Here is a 21,202-nt window from a genome sequence, read left to right as displayed (position 1 = left end):
TCGTTTAATTTAACGAATTGCGTTTTTTTTTTTTATTACGATAAAAGTTCAACTTGCCTTCCCCGAATATGTCCAGCTTAATTTCATTCGATTCGTTGAATTATTTCGATTGAAACGTTGCTCGATATACAGTTACAGTCTTTTCTCACGGAATTTAAATTTGTAAAACGAAAGATTATAATTTACCTCGGAGGAAATAGAGTTGGTGGGTTGTTTTCGATACTTGAAGATTAATTTTTATATTTCGAAATTTTGTTCAACGTTTGTGGAACGTGGAATTTTAATCAAAATTGAAGCGCGTGTAAACGAAATCGAATTCAATAGTTGAATTTATTTATTTATTTTTACTTTTTTTTTCGCTTAGACATTGTCGATCTCTACGCATTTACATCGACGATAAATTTGAAGTTACGTTTTTAACGGATTTTTAGAATTTGTAGGGGAAAAAGAAAAAACAAAAAAAAATTATTGTTACATTACAACATCGGTTTTTTAAACAATATATTATTACACATATATTTTTGTAATATTTAATTCATTTCTCTTTTTAAATGGTGCTTCTAAAATTATTAAATTGTAAAAATTAATTTTACAATTCTTTCATAAATATTTAACGATGCAATAAATTAAATCATTTAATTTGATCATAATTTTTTTCAAAATATTATGAAAAAACCAATTGAAAATAATATTTCTACATAAAGCAAAATTTTAAATCGCAAAACGTTTAAAACTTCCCTGCTCTAAAGAAAAAAAAATTGTCAAGCGAATAAAAAAAATCTAAAAATGTAAGAAATGTGCCAAAACTTCGATTCAACTTTTGAAATTCAACAGGATAAGATAGTTTCAGATTTCGAATAAAATTTCACGCGCCGCTCGAAAAAAAGAAAATGAATCTTCAAGGTTAACGAAAGCCCGCGTCTATGACGAATCACGACTACCACGGACAGAATACGGATTGTTCCATTTCTTAATAAAGGCGCGATAATTATTGGGGAAAATTCGATAAACAACGACACCGGTAATTCAACAAGGAATCTGTCAGGCTGGTTTAAGCCGAGCCAGCCCACCCCCATTGAAAGTGTCATAAAGGACCTAGAAAGCGTAAGAACTCGAGTTAGCTTTAAAGCCTTTAATTAATCGTGATTACCGTTCGAGGAGTTCTCGTTTCTTCTTCTTCTTCTTCTTCTTTTCACCTCCCCCCCTTTTCTCTTTTTCTCTCTCTCTCTCTCTCTCTCTCTCTCTCATTTTTTCTTTCTCTCCCCTCTCAGTTCACCCCCCCCCTCCAACATTCATCACCACCACCACCACCACTACCATCACTCCGCATCCACGCCGAACGAACGAAAGAAGAGTGCACGACCTCGAATCGAATCGAAGCTCGCAACTCAGCCCCGTCGTGTCATCCTCTCGTCTTTCGTATAAGTGCTCGGATACGCCTCAACGATGCACTCGAAGACTCGTTTCCCGCCGATCGAATGTGGGTCAGTTTTATCGAAGAGAAGGGGTGAGTGAGTGAGTGAGTGAAAGAGAGAGAGAGAGAGAGGGAGAGAGAGGGATTCGTTCCATTTTCCTCGTCGAGGGGGCACCCCTTTTTGTTGATCTTTTCACGCTCGAATTCCAATAAATGGAATTACGGCCGGCTGAGGAATTTTCGAACGTCTTTCGCGGATTAGAAAATTTCCCAGCCGCGAGATTATGCCGAGCCCGTGTGGATAAAGCGTTATTCGCTCGGCTCTGATATCTTCACCGGACGGATTCCAATAAAATGGCGTCGAGGGGGAACAAAAATTTTCGCCATCGGTGGATTCGTCGTTCGAGTATCTCGGAATGCTTTGCGCCTTTTTCCGTTCGTATCCTGTTTCTTAGAATTGGGGAAATGCTTTTTTTACTTTTGGAAACTATTCGTTGTTAATTTTTAACCCTCTCTTTTCTCGTCATTATGACGAGGTATCGAGAGATTAAATGAAAATTTTTTCATTTCGTTATTCCATTTGTATCGAGTTTTTGTTAATTCAGAATCACGTTGTCGATTTGACGGTGGATGGAATCGGATCCATGTATGTAAAAATATGCGAAAAACTCGAAGAATAACGAAGATTAACGAAGTTTCCTCGGCCGGAGAGGATGAATATTCGTAAAATTCGAAAATTGTTGGGGGATGCGAAAGATTTACTGCACCGCGTTAACACCATCGTACTGTCACGAGCAAAAGTATATAGGTGTATATAGGCGTGTATGTGTTGTACACGAGATGTCGCATATTCTCGAGGACCATAAGCGAGGACACTCGTAACTTTTAAAATGTCCATTCATATAAACGGTGTTTCCCACTTGTGACAACCTGTGCGCCGCGTAACTGCGAATCTAAAGTGCATTTCTCTTCTTGTGGGCAGGTGAGGGATCGAGGAAATGCGCGAAAATTTCGAAAAGAAATGTAAGGAATTTTTATCATCGGATGTGTTGTGGAACAGTGACGAGTGAATTTTATGAAGCAAGATTACGATTAAATTGTGGGAAGAATATACGTTTGTAAATATGAAATGCGCAGGTTAAGAAATGAAAAAGGAATAAAATAAATGGAAAAAGTGAATAATGTTTGTAATATCGTTGGAATATCGAATAAAAATTGTTATTTGATATGTAATGAAAATAATTTTTATTATATTCTTTACTTTTGATGGATACTCTTTGAGTATTTGACTTTTTCCATAGAAATTGAACGGATTAAAAAACTAAGTAAAATTGATTGAATTTAACAACATTTTTGTTGTTATTATTTTTTCTATGTATCTGCGTACAATGGATTAAAAAATTAGCATCGAATAACATTGAACGAATAAATTTCAATTATAAATCCCAAGTATAAATCTTCGATATATTATATCTATCATTTTATCTGCAGTAACACTTTTATTGGATCTTTTTTCGGAGGCAAATTACTATCCCAATCGACGTATGGAGATAATTACAGAGAAAGGAAAAAGTGGTGGAAAAAGGGAATGGAAAACGGGGGAAGGAGGAAACTCTTTAAAAATTATTAGAATTCCAACGTGGAATTTTAAAACTGAAAACAGTGTATAAATCGGGAATACATAGAAAAAGCATTAAGGATTATTCATCGAGAGAAACGAAATAACAGCTCGTTACATTATGTAAAATTATTAAAAGATAAATAAAGAATAAATTTGAAAGGCCGCGTAATAATCGCAATATTATGATAACAATTTTTCATCGATAATGTTTAAACAAATTCTTTTTTTTTTTTTATACGTAATATCATCAAATATTCTGAAAAAAAAAAAAAAGAAAAAAGAGAAGCAGATTAATTGGTTTTTTCATAACTTAAAGAGTGACTCTCTGGCAATTGTGTCATTGTTCTTTTCCACCGACGAAATAAAAGGTGTGTTGTCGAGAAGCGTGTTAAGTGTCGTTAGAGTATCAAAAGAGAGTTATTAACGTCGCTTGAGTTTATAGTTGTATCGAATTGTTTAACACTATTCACACTATTATGCACATTTACCACAATTTATCATAAAATTATTATATCTCGTTACGAATTATTGTATATCATGTGTGGTATTTTTATAAAATTTCTGAAATTATTTTTTAAAAGATTTGGATATTTAAACAAGTTCAAATAACGATATTTTTATAATAATAGGATCGAATTATTGAAATGAATTTGTCTAATTATTGTTCGTGTTTTTTTAATTTTTCCGAATAAATGAAGCGTAGGAATGTGAAATTTTCGTCGGAGAGATAACAAACGAGAATCACTCCTTAATTTTAATTTTTTCGATGAAAGAAAAAGTTCGCGTGTTTTGCGATTTTCAAATTACGCGGGCCACATATTTTCATCAAACACGATACATTTTATCGATAAAGAATTTCCTTGGCGCGCGTATAAGAACCTTCGCATTGCATTATCGATCTTCGTTACGGAACATTTTTGTTCACCTTTTTTGCGGTACAACAACAAAGAAAATTATTGGAGTAGAAGCATGGCGTCTGGTTTCTATGGTAAAAAACGGAGGAGGGAAAAAAAAAAAAAAAAAAAGAAGAACAAACGAAAGAGGAACAAGTTTGCAAAGTCTGTTTCCACCAAATGGAAACGTCAAAAGCGATTTTGTCATTTCTGATTCTTAAAATCGGTAACCTATTCTTCTTTTTAGCCTGGGATAAAAACTTTTTTTTTTCTTGTTCCAGCAATGTCGGTTAAATACACGGCATTTTACAATGACAATTTTACAGTTGACAATGATAGGAACCTTGCTCTCCGCAATCATTTTAATTTTAAAACGTTATTCCTTTTTCTACCTTTTCTACCCCTGAAAAAAAAATAAAGTTCCACGCAGGATATTTCACATTATAATACAACGTGTACGTAATACAATTCGAAAAATATATATTTTTAAACAAAATTATATATTATATATTTGAACAAAAATTAGTCACACCTTTAATCACAAAATTACAAAAATTTTCTTCAACTAAAAATTAAGATCACTATATTTTTAACTCTTTCATTTCATCATCCTTTATATCTCCTAATTCTTCCTTATGCTCCTCGCGCCCCTAACTATGTCGGCTGCTCAATAATTCGCGTTAATCGCGTCGAATCTCGAGCCAATGGCATTACTTATCGCCGTGTATGGCCGGAAGACATTAATTTTTGATGCGCTCGCAAGATACGGCTCGTACACTCCCCCGAATCATTATCACCGCGTGATCGTTTGACCGGAATATCGGGATCATTATTCCGCTTGATATTCCGGGCCACCGTTTCCACGAATGTCGAAAATGAAAAGGTCCGGGGCTGTTCGATGTAATTGCAACGGCCCATGCCGTGTGCATGTGTCCCATCCACCGGGGCAGAAACTCTTAATTAGTCTCTAACGATCAATTATCGCTTTTTTCCCCACTCGCGTCTCACGAATGAAATCGAAAATGTATTATCGCGTGCGTGCGATCGAATCGAATCGAACCGATTCAAATAATGTAATGATATGGTGGCAGCGTTTCCTTCCAGCGTGTCATTGTTCTCGCGTCGATCTGGTTCGATGTTCCACTGTTGCGGGAAAGGATGGAACTGGATGGATTACGAAGATCCTCAAGATATTATGATAGAAGCGTCTTTTTATTATTATTGCTGAGAAAATTTTTTTGATTAATATTTTTTAAGAGAATGTCTTAAAGTTTTGTAATTTTTTTTTTTTTTTTTTTTTAAGTTTTAAGTTGGAAAGTTTTATGTATCTATCTTGTAGGGATCTCGATTTGGAATCGAGTTTCGTTTATTTTTTCGATAAAGAAAATTGATGAAATTTTTAATTTTCGCGTGTGTTTTGGAATAGTTGGAATAGAAAATTTTAACTTCGATCAAGAAGAAGAGAAATAGTTCGTTTGGGAAAAGAAATATTTATTTATTTATTTGTTTAGGATAAAGCTTGGATAACCGAGTAGGGTAAAAAAAAAAAAATTTTTTTTCGAAAAATATTTTCCACTCGAAGCTTTGTTTTCGAGAAAAAGAGGTGTGTGAAAACTTGTCAAATATAAAAGAATTTGGTTAATTTTGAATACGACTGAAAATAATCGAAAAATATACAATAAAACACTTTTGTTTTAAATTTTTGTTTTTAACAAATTATACAAAAATAATCAGTGCTTGACATTGTACGCGTAAACACGTAGCAAATAATTCAATTAAATTTATATTTGAATATATAAAACTTTTTACAAAACAATACAACAGAAAGGAATGAAAAAAATTGTATATTTTTGCAAAAATTTTTATATTATAAAATGTTCGATTTCATACGTATTCATACATGTCTATTTACAAAAAAGTTAATAACTATTGAGTGTTATATATCTATATTTCTACATCGCACAATTTTTCACGAATATTTGTTTACACGATAAATAATTGACAAGTCACTTACGTAAAATTTTCAAATTATAAAATAAAAAAGATTCATGAAAATTTGGAAAAAAAAAAAAAATAAAAGAACCTACCAACACGTTTTACAAGAATACGTACATAAAAGAATTCATCATTAATTCGTCACACATTGTTTCTCTCAATCCGATTTCGCCTCGTGTGACGAGTACACGAAGCAGCAAATCAGAACCGGATTAAGAATTAACGAATAGCTGCCGAAGTCTCTGGAAAAGGAGCATGGTTTTGTAGCATCTTAAACGTAGCGTCTCTCGTCCTATTCTGTCCCCTTTCTCACCGCATTTAAGAAGAAAATTGAATCCTCGACGAACGACGAACATCATTGACTGAAAACGAACCTCCATAGATCTTTCGTTCCGATTCCGTTGAAAGTTATGCAGCGCCTCTATATTACCGACAGAGATGAAGAGCTAAACCGGGTGTTTCGCTCGAAACACTTCATTAGCCACTTTGGAACGCATTGGAAAACAATTTTCGCGAATTAAAGGATAATCTTTGCAAATCGAATCGAGAATTCTTCTCTTCTCTTCTCGAATCTGTTTATCTTTTTTTTTTTTTTTTTATCTTTAATATCTTTATTTCGATAAAATAACAATTCAAATAAAATATTATTTGACGACGTATTGCGATGATGAATTATGAATTGAACAGTGAAAACGATTGAATTAAAAGGAGATTGTCGTTCGATTGATGATTAATGTAGATAGTAAATTTTTTATATTTGACTCGTTTAATTCAAATTGATATAAATTAGATCAAACGATTTAACATAGAAAGGAATGTAACGAAAGGATTTTCTTGAATTTTCTTATTATTAGCAAACTTTTTTACCTTCGTATCCTGAATCCTGAAAGAAAATTTCTTCTCCAATCTGCACTTACGCCATAAAACTTCTCGTTTCCCCCTTTTTCCCATTCAGTCTCTTAATTTTCATGGATCTTGACTAAAATTCCTCTTGTAAACTTTAACTTCTTCATTCAATATAGAACTTTCTCATCACTCATCGCCCTTTCCCCTCTCTCATCCCCTCTCCTCCAATTTTCTTCTGTTTTTTTTCTCGCCCGTTCTCTGTTTTTCCCGCATATTTTTATCCAAACTTTCGAAACTGTATTTTTCGAACTGTTTTATCCCATTGCATCCTTCTCGAACAACTCGAGCAACATCTTCCAAATTCCATCTTCTTCCTTGTCCCTCTTAGAACACCCGATGCTTTTTAAATGAGAATTCGGTATCCATTGGATCACTTCAATAACGATAGAAATATTTTAGAAGAATATCTCGATAAAATTGTTACAGTAACAATTTTGTAATTTTTCTTTTTATTTATTTTGTTTTTTTTTTTTTTTTTTTTATTTGGAAGTTGTTCCTAGACTTTCCTAATAGTAATTCACCTTTAACTTTAAACTAGGCGAACAATACTTCGCAATTTTTCTACTCTTACTATGCACTGCTTTCTTTTTTTCCCTTTGTTTCTCTCACTCACGATGCAGCCGTTCCTAAAAACTTTTGATGGTCTTACATTCTCTTCGAGTTCACGAGATAATCCCGAGCATTCGGTTGAAACATTTCTCTTTCACAGCTGTAACGTAGCAAGCCAATATATACGTCAATCGTATTTCTACTATTCTTTGTCTTATTAGGATTGTCTTATTAGGATGTTGTTATTTTAAAAAAGCAAAGAAATATTATCAAAGATGTAATGATATAATTATACGGATAAAAATCCTTCGAATTTTCGAATATTTGTCGAAAATTGATAATTTTAAAGAAGAACAAAGTGAAAATTTTTCGTTTATTTTTTTCTTCAAAAGAAATTTTCGAAAGATGTTGAAAACACGTTTCGATCGAAAAATTTGAAAATTCGATCTTCCTCGAGAACGAGATCTGAGAAAATTTCATTCGAATTCTGGAAAATTTAAAGTTTCCTTGTGAGCAAACTTGATTAAACACCATATTGACCGGAATTATTTTAATATTTACGTGTAATTTTCGAGTTTCGAGAAGATATTATCAATATCCCCGTACAGGGAGTCTCAAATAGGTTAATCAAAGTTCCCTTATAAACACTGTTAATCATATTTCGTAAACTTAATCATCCGTGTTATATCTGTCCAATGGGATTTCACTTTCAGAGATATATTACGTCATAAATAGAATAAAATCACGTTTCGCTCAGAATCGCTCTTGATGGTTATTAACGTGCGATAAAGAAGATCTCTTGGAAGAGAGGACAAAAGTGAATTCGTAGTGAATTATTTCGAAAGTTTCTTAAATTTATCATACATAAAATATATTAGAGATTATTTAATAAACGTTCGATTTTATTATTATTAATTTCCAAGTTTTTTTAAATTTATTTATATATATCCCCTAATCGTTCGATTTATTTCAACTCTTAATTGCTCAAATCAGAACCATTGAAAACATTTCATACAAAGCTCAAATACACAGTTCCACCATCATCTCCAAACTCTGCATTGTCCCAATTTCCAGTTCCTCTCTATTTGACCAGTTACATAGTATATATACACATATATATATATATGTATATGTATCTAAACGTTGCTTCGTTCCTGGTCTATAATTTCTCACCGAATTTTTCGTTCAATTTTTCGAAATCCAATCGCATAAATATTAAAACTCATTGAAAATCGTACGAATCGTTCAAGATTTTATTAGAATGCTTCTAATTTTAACGGAATTTCTTTTCATCCTTGAAATGTTGTACAAATCTTGCTATGTACACTCTGAACTTCAAAGATTCAGAAGTTTTAAACACATTTTATTAAAAATGGAAAACCGGCGCATGGAATAATATACCGAACACCATTCTCCAAACCGTGAACGTTGTAGATTAAACGCGAACAAGCAACGTTGTCATCCAGTTTACAACAACGTAACCTTTACGATGCTCGATCGGGAAGGAAGTTCGAAAACGCTCGGCCGAGAGAATTCCGCTCGATCGATAAGCGGAGGATCTCTCGTTGAGAAAATTTCATTTCGTCGTAGATTTCTCTTGATGACACTTTTTCGTGATAGCGCGTTTTCCGCCATTTTCGTTTAACAGAATCTTAACAGAGAGACGTTTAATCTCGAAACGATCGCGCGAAACGAAATTCTGTTACGTTCGAGTTTCGTCGAATGCAATCGTTGGAATGGCAATCGTCCTGTTAACGTCCTGATCAATCGGCCTTCAGGGACCGCCGTTAATCGTGTATGCAATTTACAGCAATCTTGAGGAATCTGCCCTGGAAAAGGGGAAATTGACCCCTTAGCCGTCGAGAAATTGGTTGGCTCGAAACTTACGAGTTTTTGGGCGAAAGTTTCGGTTGAAAGAAGAAAAAAAAAAAAAAAAAATAGTAGCGTTGTTATCGCGAGACTCGATGAGATTCGAGATGAGACTCGTGTAGAACGTTTGCCCTCCCAACAGAGTTGACGAGAATTTTATTTTTCAGGATTTCTTTTAATTTCACGGATATTTTATCGTGAAAAGGAATTGAGAATCTTGCGCAAGGATTTTTTGAATTATTACTATTACTATTAGAGCTAACGTGTCATGTCGCGATGTATGAGCTGCGAAAATAATAATGAATTCAACGAAAGAAACGAGACCAACTTTCTACACGTTTTAACTTTTCGAAACTGTTGTTGTTGTTATTTTTTTGCTCTCTCTTTTTCTCTCGTATCAGTTTATCGAATAGTTAAACTTCGAACTAACCAACTAACGACGATTCTTTCCATACAGTTTCAATCGTTTTAGGTTTTACTAAACGACGTATCGGTTCATCGAACGAGATTTTTTCGAATTTATTATAATATTTATATATTTATATATGCGGTTAAAAATTGTATTCAAAAAGTTGAGTTTATCTGCAAATCTATTATCTGTTCAAGTTCGATTACAAAAATTTTTATACGACGGGATAAAGATTTTTATATATTTTCCTTAATTAATCCTATTAATCAATATTTATATCAAATTATATGAGTTATAACACAATAATAATAATAATAATATAGCATTTCTCCAAAATAACCAAAAAATTTATCTCAACGAGTTTGTAACGATAATAAAAACAGTCATAAAACTATAGAATAATAATGTCAAGATAACGATATATATATATATATAAAATTTGCACAACAAAATTGTTCACGATATAAACTACAAGTTTCTCCCCATCTTGAAGCGTGTATAACGACGGTGCATTTTATTAACTGACCCGCATCGTGCCCAGTTTCGCAATTCGTCCCGCCCCGTTGGGAATAGAGACGGTTGAGGAAGCGTGAGAGGCATTTGAATCGATCTAAATATCCCATCCGAATCATCATTCGATACTTGTCCAAGCATTCCACGCGTTTTCAAACGCTCTTCTTTTTTCTTTTTTTTTTTTCTTTTTTCTTAAGTCACGCGCTACGTGTATCAATATTCCGAGTGACGCTAATAGCGTTGCAGTTTCCGTTCGACACGGCGCGTATCGATCAATCTGCCAAGGATCGATTGGCAAGCTGAACCGGAATAGACGCGTTAATGGAGGATAAAAGAACGTTTGCCTCTTCTTTCTTTTTTCCCCTTCCCCTTTCTATCTCACTCTTTCTTTCTCTCTCTCTATCTATCTATGTATATATATCTCTTTCTTTTTTTTCTCCACGAGGCCAATTAGAAATCGACGAGTACCGACGGTCGATAAAATTGATGCGCGCGGGATTTCGAGAGGATGATATTGAATAATGACTTTGAAACGTCGAAAGTGGAAGTGGAAATACACGATATATATTTCTGTATACGCGTGTCTGTGTGTGCACGTGTATTTTGGAGTCAGATTTTTGGCAAATTTGGCAGAATTTTGACGGGTCAAAGTTTCAATTTGAGGTTATGCATGGAAACTTATAGTTAGAGTTAGAGTACTCGCGTTGCGGAGCAGGGAGCTATTTTCAGACGGTTGTGTCACTTTCAACGTTATCGATTTGAAGCGGAATGAGATTAGAATAGAAATGGAAATTGGAATTTCGGGGGTCAATTAGAAATTGACGAGGATTGCAGCGACCCGTTCGAATATGCGCAAAATTGCCAGTGTTCACAATGGGAACATATATCGCGATGAAATTTCATCGGAAACGTGAATCTCGGAATCGGATGTATATTTCGTGATTAAATTTTTTTTAAGTACAAATATTTTAAATATCTTCGTGTAATTCGATATTGATATAATTTTTTTTTTATTTTTTAGACAATTTCGAAGGGACAGGGAATCGTAATTGGCGATTAAATTATAAATTATTTTGTCGATTTGACAAATTTGATTTCGCAATTCGCAATGGCGTAAATGGCTCTCAATGGCTCAAATCTGAACGAGCGATATTGTGAAGATGTCAATACAATATCGATATCGTCACTTGTTAATTGATCTCAGTTTTAACGATTTAAAATAAATTGATAAATTTGAATGAGACGGAAAAATGAACATTTAACGCTGTTTTTTCCTTCTTTCTTTCTTTCTTTTTTCTTTTTTTTTTTTTTTTTCATTCTTGTTTATTTTCGATCGCTTCTTCAAATTGCTTTTATCGAAGTTTGTCATTCGAAGAATATCACTTTTCGCACAGCTTTAAAGTTACTTCGCGAAAGGGATATCGTTTGAATAATAGCTTTCGTGTTTTTTTTTTTCTTCTTCTTCTTTTTTAAAGTTTCCTTCAACTAGAAATATCACGTACACGCAATAAATATCTGTTCGTTACAAAAATATCGTCCAAGAAATTCTTAACTAAGAAAAAGTTAAAATTTGTCTCGAATCTTTTCACGATCAACTTTCATTGCTCAAAAATCTTCTCAAAAATACCTCGTTCATTATTAAATTACACGCATAATAATACAATAATTCGAGCAACGCTTTCCAACCCGATCACCTATCATCGATTCTCCTCATTAATCAAAACTTACCTGGTATGGGTGACAGGTGGACGTCTCGACCCAGGTGGATCTGCAAGCCGGTTTCGTGGCGCCAGCGGGCAGTATCAGCATCGACTGGGATCGTAGGGCGACCCCCCTTTACTCTCGGGAGGACATCAAAGAACAGTATTGCATAACCAGCCGGCAATTGGACGCGGTCGAGAAGTCTGGGGGTGGGTTCTTCGGCTGCCTGTCGACCAGGGGCCCGTCGCCGTGCGCCTCTGCTAGAACCTCGATCCTCTCCGCCTGCGTGAGGAGCGTGCCCAGCGATGAGAACCTCTGCGACGCCCCCTACCCCCGCCGATCCCTCCAGATCATGTATCGTCAACCTTACCCGACCTACTCGAGGGGTTTCTCTCGTTACGATTTGGAGGACGAGGCTGACTGGATCGAGAGTTCCTACTTCAGGCGCAGACCAAGATCCTTCTGCACCGTGCCCGATCCGAAAAGGTGAGTAGTTTTAGACTTTGCCTAAAATTTAATAGTCGAGTGAAGTTGATTCGATAATTTATTGTTCGACACGTAATTAATAATCGGAAATGATTGTAACTATCGAGGTTGTGCGAAAAGTAGATCTACTATAATAGCTACGAAAAAATTATTTTTAATTTTTTCAATTCGATTAATGCCCAACTCTGGTTGTTTTGCTTATTGGTAACGAAAGTGAATAGTTTTAGGTTTTGCCTAAAATTTAATAGTTGAGTAAAGTTGATTCGATAATTTATTGTTCGACACGTAATTAATAATCGAAAATAATTGTAAACTGTTGAGGTTGTGCGAAAACTATATACAACTCTAGTATAATAGTTATTATAATAATCCAACTCTGGTTGTTTTGCTTATTGGTAACGAAAGTGAATAGTTTTAGGTTTTACCTAAAATTTAATAATTGAGTAGAGTTGATTTGCTCTGGTTGTTTTGCTTATTGGTAACGAAGGTGAATAGTTTTAGGTTTTGCTTAAAATTTAATATTTGAGTAGAGTTGATTCGATAATTTATTGTTCAACGCGTAATTAATAATCGAAAATAATTGTAAACTGTCGAGGTTGTGCGAAAAGCAGCTCTACTATAATAGCTACTATAATAGCCTGGTTGTTTTGCTTATTATATTATATATAGTAACGAAGATAGTAGTTTTAGGCTTTGCCTAAAATTTAATAATTGAATAAAGTTGATTCGAATAAGGTTACTTGCTGAATAATTATTGTTCAACGCGTAATTAATAATCGGAAATAATTATAAACTGTCGAACTTGTGCGAAAAGTAGATCTATTATAATAGCTACGAAAAAATTATTTTTAATTTTTTCAATTCAGTTAATGCCTAACTCTGGTTGTTTTGCTTATTGGTAACGAAGGTGAATAGTTTTAGGTTTTGCTTAAAATTTAATAGTTGAGTAGAATTGATTCGATAATTTATTGTTCAACGCGTAATTAATAATCGGAAATAATCGTAAACTGTCGAGATTATATAAAAAGTGGATTTATTATAATAGCTACAAATAAATTATTTTTAACTTTTTCAATTCGAGTTAATGCCCAACTCTTGTTTTGCCTATTGATAACGCGAAAATGAATAGTTTTAGACTTTGCCTAAAATTTAATAATTTAAAATTTAATAAATATTAAAAATAAAATTTAATAATTAAAATTTAATAAATAGTGATTTAAAATCACTTCGATAATTTATTGTTCAACGCGTAATTAATAATCGAAAATAATTGTAAACAATCGAGGTTGTATGAAAATAGCTACGAATAAATTATTTTTAATTTGTTCAATTCGGTTGGTCAATGCCCAACTCTAGTTGTTTTGCCTATTAACGTGAGATCGGTGTATGGTTTCGTGTAACGAGGAGTATTTGAGCGGTGAAGCTCAATACCTATCGCCTGGATTCAAAGAAGGTCGTGTGATTAAGTTGTTTGTGCGGTAAGTTCGTGTGATAATCTTTTATATAAGCGTTCTGTTGCTTGGAGACGATCTTTCGAACATAATAATTGTGTAAGTTTTAGCGTACCTTTACCTGTATCCGGTTCAAATAGTGCAAAGTTGATACATTTTAAGAGGAAAAGAAAGAAAGTCTTCTGAGATTTTTCTATCGGTAAGGTCATTTACCTTGTCGTTCAAAATTCTTTTTTCAGTTTTCAAGAAATCGATCGTCTAAAATGATTTGATATTATTATTACACTTTTGCACTGGATATTAATTCGAAAAATATTTTATATCGAAATAATGATACATGTAAATTTTTTTGATCCAGGCCAAGTGGGCCGATACTTATGGAGTTTAGATAGTACATATGGAAGTGGATTGGAAGATTATCAAGGTAATAGAAATTAAATGGACGAAAGCCTGTTTCTATTTAGAATTGAAGTAATATGCTTTACGCTGTTTCATGGATTATTTCAAGTTGGAAAATAGCTCGAGCGATTCCGTCATTATGAGACGGCAGGATGCGACAAAGTATCTCAACTTGATTTTCGCTTATTCCTTCCAAGATGTCGTTCAGATCTTCGATTAAATTATGGTAATCCAAGCGACATTATCCCAAATTGAGAAATTCACCCTGGGATCCACGAACTCGGAATATACTTTTTGAAAAGTTATCGAATGGAATTAACAACTCGAAGAGATTGAGAAATGAAAGGAGAATTCTTATGAATGACATGACACATTAAAATAAGAAACATTTTCGAAGAATCGATTATGATCATCTTTCGGAAAAATAACTTTGGAAATATATATATATATATATCATATAATCATATAACACACGTGTACGTAGAATTAATTTTCGTTAAAAATAATCATTTCGACGTAATTTTTCATTTATTTCCTTGCAAAAATTTTTCTTTATATCGAATATCGAGCGACAGACATAATTGGGTTTCGTCAAATTTTTTTTGTTCGATTGTAATTTATCATTAGAATTTTTTCCAGGAAAAAATTAAATTAAACAACAAAAATTCCATCGATCATTTCCACATTATTCTAGCTACCTTTTCATTTATAACCACGGATTTAATCCCTGACGTGCTCGCAGCTGTCACGAGTTGACGTAGTACGTTGACCAGCCTCTGACTGGTCGCGTTAAAAAAAAAAATAATAATAACAGTAAAAAAAAATTAAAAAAGTATAAAACCCAAAAAAAATTGAAATATATATAAAAAAAAAAAAAAAAAAAAAAAGATCGTGTTTCTCGACAGTGACAAACGATAAAGAAGGAAAGATTCTTACCGACTCGTGGACCGCTCGTAATTGGTTAAATATCGTATGGGAAAATTTAACACCGCGCCGCTTGCTGCATAACGACGATAATATTCGTCTGTACGTGAAAGTGGTTCACCGCAGACCGATGAAATATCTCATCGTTCACGGTGCCGCGATTCGAAGGCGCAAATATATTCCGAAACGGTGGCAGAGAGGAATTAAACCGGGTGGAACAGAGACGGTAAACTGCACGGTATATCCCCGGTAGAATCTTAAGAAGGATAGCGGCTCGCTAAGTTTCGCTTCCTTTCCTTTCCTTTCCTTCGAACTTTCACTCGCGCGGCTCCACGAAACTTCGTTACGGGGCCGATTTTCGTGAGGGAAAACGAGGGTTTGACGGCGTGTTCAAGGGGGTTCCGTTTATTTCTGATTGCTGTCGCGTAGAAAGAGAGAGAGAGAGAGAGAGAGAAGCCTTGGTTGGCGTTGCTTCAAGGCCGTGGCCGATCGATGGAAAATTATGTTCCCCGAGCGTTCTACGCTGTATTTAGACATTGGTTACGCGTCGATGCGAAAAAGTGCGGAAATAAATGCAGACACGTGACCGACATCGATTTTTTTTTTCTTTTTTTTTTTTTTTTTTTTTTTAACTGTTGCGCGAAGCGTAGAATCGAATGGTGTATTTATACTTTGCAATCGGCGAGTGGCGAAGGATAGATTACATTTGGATGGATTCGTAAATAATAATAATTGAACAGATTTTGTTTATACTGTTTATATTTCTTATTATTTAGAAAAAAAAGTTCTATATTTCGATATCTGGCAGCGATGGTATCTTCATTTCTTCGTTTCTTCTCCGTGAATGGTAGCCAATACGGTTTATAGAACAATTTATATCATTTTACAATAAAAAATTCGAATAAAGTGAAGAATAAAATGTTGTAAAATAAATAAATTAAAGCTAGAAAGAAAGTTTTCGTTAATTGATCTTTCATTTTTCTAACCTGGTTAGAAAAGTAACCAGTTAATCTGTTCTGCATATTTTCTCTTTATATTAGATAGGAATGCAGTAACGATGTAGAGGAGGAAACGACGTAATTATCTGTTATTTTCAAATAAAATCGACCGAAGAGAAGAACATAAAAACCTGCAAAACGACTTCTTATTTCCCCGGCATAAAGCTTCCTTAAGCGGACGCGGTAATCTATAAAGCGACTTGTTATTTTTTTTAAACGAACCTTTCACGACAGAATGTAAAACCGGCTGCACATTTCTTCGAAACAAGCCTTCCTCGAAAGAGAAACATTAAATCTCGCGGAACAATGAAAAAGGCAAAACTATCGTATCTAACGTTAACGTTGCCCTAATAAAACCGATATCTTCCTTTTTCAAAAAAAAATTACAACGACGTCTCTCCTTAATCGTGAAATTAATTCTCGCCAACTCGAGGAAAAATTAAAATGGCGACGAAAGAAGAACACGAGATTAACTGAATTAAAAAAAATTAAAAACGATCCACAAGAACGAAGATTTGTGAAGCTTATGAAGACAAGCTTGGATTTTTTCAACAACTCGAGTATTTTCAAATTTCTAATAATAATAATAATAATTCGTAATTGCTTTTCCAGATCCAAATAGAGATCCAACCCTCTCTTAATTTGCATTTTCACGTAAAATAATGATTGGAGGAAAAACAAGGCAAGGGGCGACAATCTTCTAGATCAGATCAATTAAAATAGGATAGAATATAAGACAGAATTCAATGATACAACAATGATACAGTTCTTCGCATCGGAGTCAAAATCATTCACAATCGTTCACTCGTAACATAAACAATCGTACAATTCTCTTAGTAGATGACAGATCCTAGGATTAACAGCATCAGTTCAATCAACCACATTTCAATATTCGAAGTCTCATTATTTAGACTTTCGACAAAAAGCAAGGACAAAATGTTATCTCTTCCACCGACAGAATTAAAAATGGCGTAAACGTACAATCGTCGCTTGATCGCGAAATTAATTTTCACTGCACTCTCCCGATGCAACGATCCAACAGGTGTCGCGGAAGAACGTTTCATAATCGCGTGACAATGCCGTTAACGATCTAAAGAAACCGCGTCGCGCTTTTTTACCAACGGACGACATTAGGACACGCGGAAGGACACGCGGTTTAATTAACCGATAAATAGATTCATTCCGGATTTCCTTTCTTTTTTTCCTCTTTTTTCTTTTTTTTTTTTTATTTGAAATACAACATTATAGATATCGCCACGCGCCCATACATTCTCGTTTCCATTGTTGCCGGGCAGAAGGCGATCCTCACGTGTGACAGGCATTATCTTAGGGGAAAAGTGGGTGACGCCAGCCGTTGCTTCTGCGACGGTGCAACAACGACCCAGATAAATTGCATTTAGTCCCCTGGCTGGCTCTCGAGGGTGCCGTAATAACACCGACGATCATGCCTCTCTCTCTTTCTCTCTCTCTCTCTCTCTCTCTCTCTCTGTCCTTCTTTCTGCTCCTTCCAATGTAAATTTTCTCTTCTCGTTTCCTCCATCTTTGGTCCAATCGAGGGATACGCAGTTTTATTCGTATTTATTCGTATTTTATTTTCCTTTTATTAGGCTTGATCAGAGCGAAAGTTAATTTTCGGATAAGGATTAATTTTGTTCCAACTCGAGTCTTTCTTCTTTTTTTTTTTTTTTTTTATTTTTTTTTTTTTCAAAAACTGTTTCTAAAACTTCTCTCTTCCCGTACGCCTCGCTTTGACGGTCCAATATTTGTGAAACAATATTTGACCAGCCCGCTTTGTTTTTCTTCGACGTTAGGATATATTCAGTTGTCTTCTTCACAAAGGTGCGTTCTTTCTTCTTTCAGAGGTGTGTTTGTTGTCTCTTAAAATATCCTAGTTCCCCTTTCCGCCCCCCCCTTTTTTTTTCTCTTTTTTACGTCTTTGAAGCATAGGGAAAGCATTTGCGGCGTGTCGCGACGCTGTTGCTTCAAAGAAATGCCGAGATTCTGCATCTTATACACGGAAATCATAGCGACAATCCAGATTATATCGCGATACATTGATTAATCATTCACTTTCCTTTTTAATGATAGATTAATTGGGGATGATCAAAGATTCATTGATTAGAAACAGATAATTCTGAAATTTTTTGAAAGTTATCCATCTTTGGATATACAAAGTTTACAAATTTAAAAGTGATATATTATTTATACATTATTATTATTCTTCTTTTTTTTTATATTGCTTCCTCGTGACAAATTTTCCCTTTTTTTCTTTTAATTATATTAGAAAGTTCGATAAACGATTATGAGAATCGAAAAAATGCAGGCCAGTTAATAGTTGACCAGAATTGGAGCATTAACTTCGTTGAAAAAGTAACTAGTTAAAAATCTCGAGCAAAGTTAGCTATTATACTCGATCCGTTTCTCACGTTCTCCGCTACAATTATTTTATGATTATTATTATGTTTCGAACGATAAATTATTAAATTATTAAATTTTCACTGATAGATACAATATATATATATATATATATATATATATATATATATATATACATGTTAATGCACAATTGCAAACGAGGTTGAACAAATAATCGAGAAAAGATTCGAAAAAAAAGAATATAATCTTATTTAACATTTAGGGAAGGGATGGAAAAATGGTATACGAGATTTTCTCTTTCTCGTAGATACACGTGGCTTCCAGAGGACGAGGAGTCGACGAAGTTGGAGGGTCCTCGGCCGGTGTTGCCCCCGGCGCCGCCCCCGCCCGCGTCGCAAGCACCGAAAACGAAACACGTGAGCTTCGCGAGATCGTACACTCTTACGTCGTTCGACGTCCCAAGGAGCAGAAGCCCCCCAAGGCCGCAGAACCAGGAACGCCTCATAGATTCCCAGCCGACGATGCAGAACGCCATGCTACCCTCGGCCTTACCCTTGATGCATCCGTACGCCGCTAACGAGCCCCGAGTTATTGTCCTAGGTGAGTGAGCACCCGCTCTAAATTAATTCGCGTTGTGGCCTCGCCTAATTGCCCTTAACGTTTATTCCTTTCGAGACTCGTGCCACGAGGGAATGTGAAGGTGTTGAGACTGTCTCTCCCTTTGTCTCTTTATTTATTGTATTTTACTTTGAGAGATGGACGATATGAGAGAGAGAGAGAGGGGGGGGGGGAATTTTAGGGAGATGAAATATCGATAAAGATTCGTAATTTAGAGAATAATGAATTAATAATGAAATAGAAGTTATATGTGAATTTGGTGATAATTAAGGGTATCAGGAGATGATTTATAAAATGGTGATGGTGATCGGTGATGGACAATCGAAGATTCGTTGATTAGAAACAGATGATTATGATTTTTTGAAAGTTATCCATTTTTGGATATACAAAGTAAATTTATAAATTTAATAATATAATAATTTATAATTTAATAATAAAAGTGATTATGTATATATTTTATTCTTATTTTTTACTTTAATGCAAAAATGATTTTATTTGTTTTTAGTATATCATTAAAAATAAATTTCCTTTTTAATGATAGTTTAATTGGTAGTGATAGTAATTGATAGTGATGGATTCTCGAAGAGTATTGATTAGAAACAGATAATTATGATTTTTTGAAAATTCATTTTTAAATATACAAAGTAAATTTAAAAATGATTTGTATTTTATTCTTATTTTACTTTAATGCAAAAAAGATTTTGTTTGTTTTTAGTATATCATTAAAAATAAATTTCCTTTTTAATGATAGATTAATTGGGGATAATCAAAGATTCATTGATTAGAAACAGATAATTCTGATTTTTTGAAAGTTCATTTTTGAATATACAAAGTAAAAATGATTCGTATTTTATTCTTATTTTATTTTAATGCAAAAAAGATTTTGTTTGTCTTTATATCATTAAAAATAAATTTCCTTTTTAATGATAGATTAATTGGGAATAATCAAATATTCGTTGATTAGAAATAGATAATTCTGATTTTTTGAAAATTATTCGTTCATTTTCCTTTTTAATGATAGATTAATTGGAGATAATCAAAGATTCGTTGATTAGAAACAGATAATTCTGATTTTTTGAAAGTTAATCGTTCATTTTTCAATATACAAAGTAAATTTACAAATTTAAAAGTGATTACATCTGTATTATACTCTTATTTTAGTTTAATGCAAAAAAGATCTTGTTTACTTTTAACGTACACCATTAAAAATAGACTCCCTCTTTAATGATAGATTAAAAACTTCTCGATCTCGAGAAAATCCTTACGCTTCGTACATAATTCCTTCTTCCAATCTTTCATCGCGAGAATAGATTTATTTCGAACTTGAATTAATTTTAATTGGAGCAGCCTGATCAGAAGCACAAGTAGACGGTTTTTTTAATAAGACGATATAAAAGGAGCAAGTAATGGCAACTCGTCTATAACTATAAACGTCTCATTGAAATTTCCCTTACCTTCTATAATTCTCAGGATGCCATCTTCGAGGTCAATTTTCACGCGTTCGTACTTTTTTACGGTTTATTCCCGCCATGCGACCCTTGGAAAGCGCACACGTGTTCGCGTTATGTAACTAAATAGGTTCTCGGGTGTAACTTAAAACTAAAGCTGCACGTTAGATCAAAAGCGCTCTTTCTTTCAGAGAAAATGTTTCAATAGGAAATGGCTACCTTGAAATTTTTTTTTCCCTTAAACAAAAAAAAATAAAAAATAAAAAGAAAGAGTTGGTTCGTGATTTAAAAATCTCGAATTTCTCGTAATTAGTACTTTTAATAGATTTCGATCGATGATAAATATTTTCAAATAATAATGAAATTTTTTTCAAATTTATATTATAAGATTATGCAAAATCTCATCGATCGATAAGAGCTGTAATTTTTTTTTTTTTTTTTTATTAAAAATATCGCAAATTAACGAAGCATTCGTTCATCGTTTTTCGTAAGTTATTTATAAAATTGTTTTGTATTGCAAAAATTTTTTTTTAAGGATGAAACACCTTTCGTTTATTAATAATTATAAAAAAAAAAATCCGAAAAATTACAATAATGCGAGACAATAAAATTACAATACAATAAAAAATTAC

The 21,202-nt window shown here is 33.7% G+C and overlaps 1 protein-coding gene across 6 annotated transcripts in view; it reads left to right on the top strand.

Annotated features, from left to right (window-relative positions):
* Positions 1-21,202, top strand: part of LOC122712173 — a 79,695-nt gene that overhangs the window by 5,265 nt on the left and 53,228 nt on the right. For all 6 annotated transcript variants that reach the window (XM_043931592.1, XM_043931596.1, XM_043931595.1 and 3 more), the window contains 2 exons: positions 11,914-12,356; positions 18,812-19,104. In XM_043931592.1, the coding sequence (XP_043787527.1) occupies positions 11,914-12,356; positions 18,812-19,104 (736 nt within the window). The remainder of the gene's footprint in view (positions 1-11,913; positions 12,357-18,811; positions 19,105-21,202) is intronic.

The sequence above is a fragment of the Apis laboriosa genome, unplaced genomic scaffold (genome assembly GCF_014066325.1).
Source record: "Apis laboriosa isolate Shangri-la unplaced genomic scaffold, ASM1406632v1 scaffold19_cov150, whole genome shotgun sequence".
In the NCBI taxonomy this organism is placed as follows: Eukaryota; Metazoa; Arthropoda; class Insecta; order Hymenoptera; family Apidae; genus Apis; species Apis laboriosa.
Note: the sequence above shows the minus strand (reverse complement) of the source record. Positions and strands in the feature narration are given on the sequence as shown.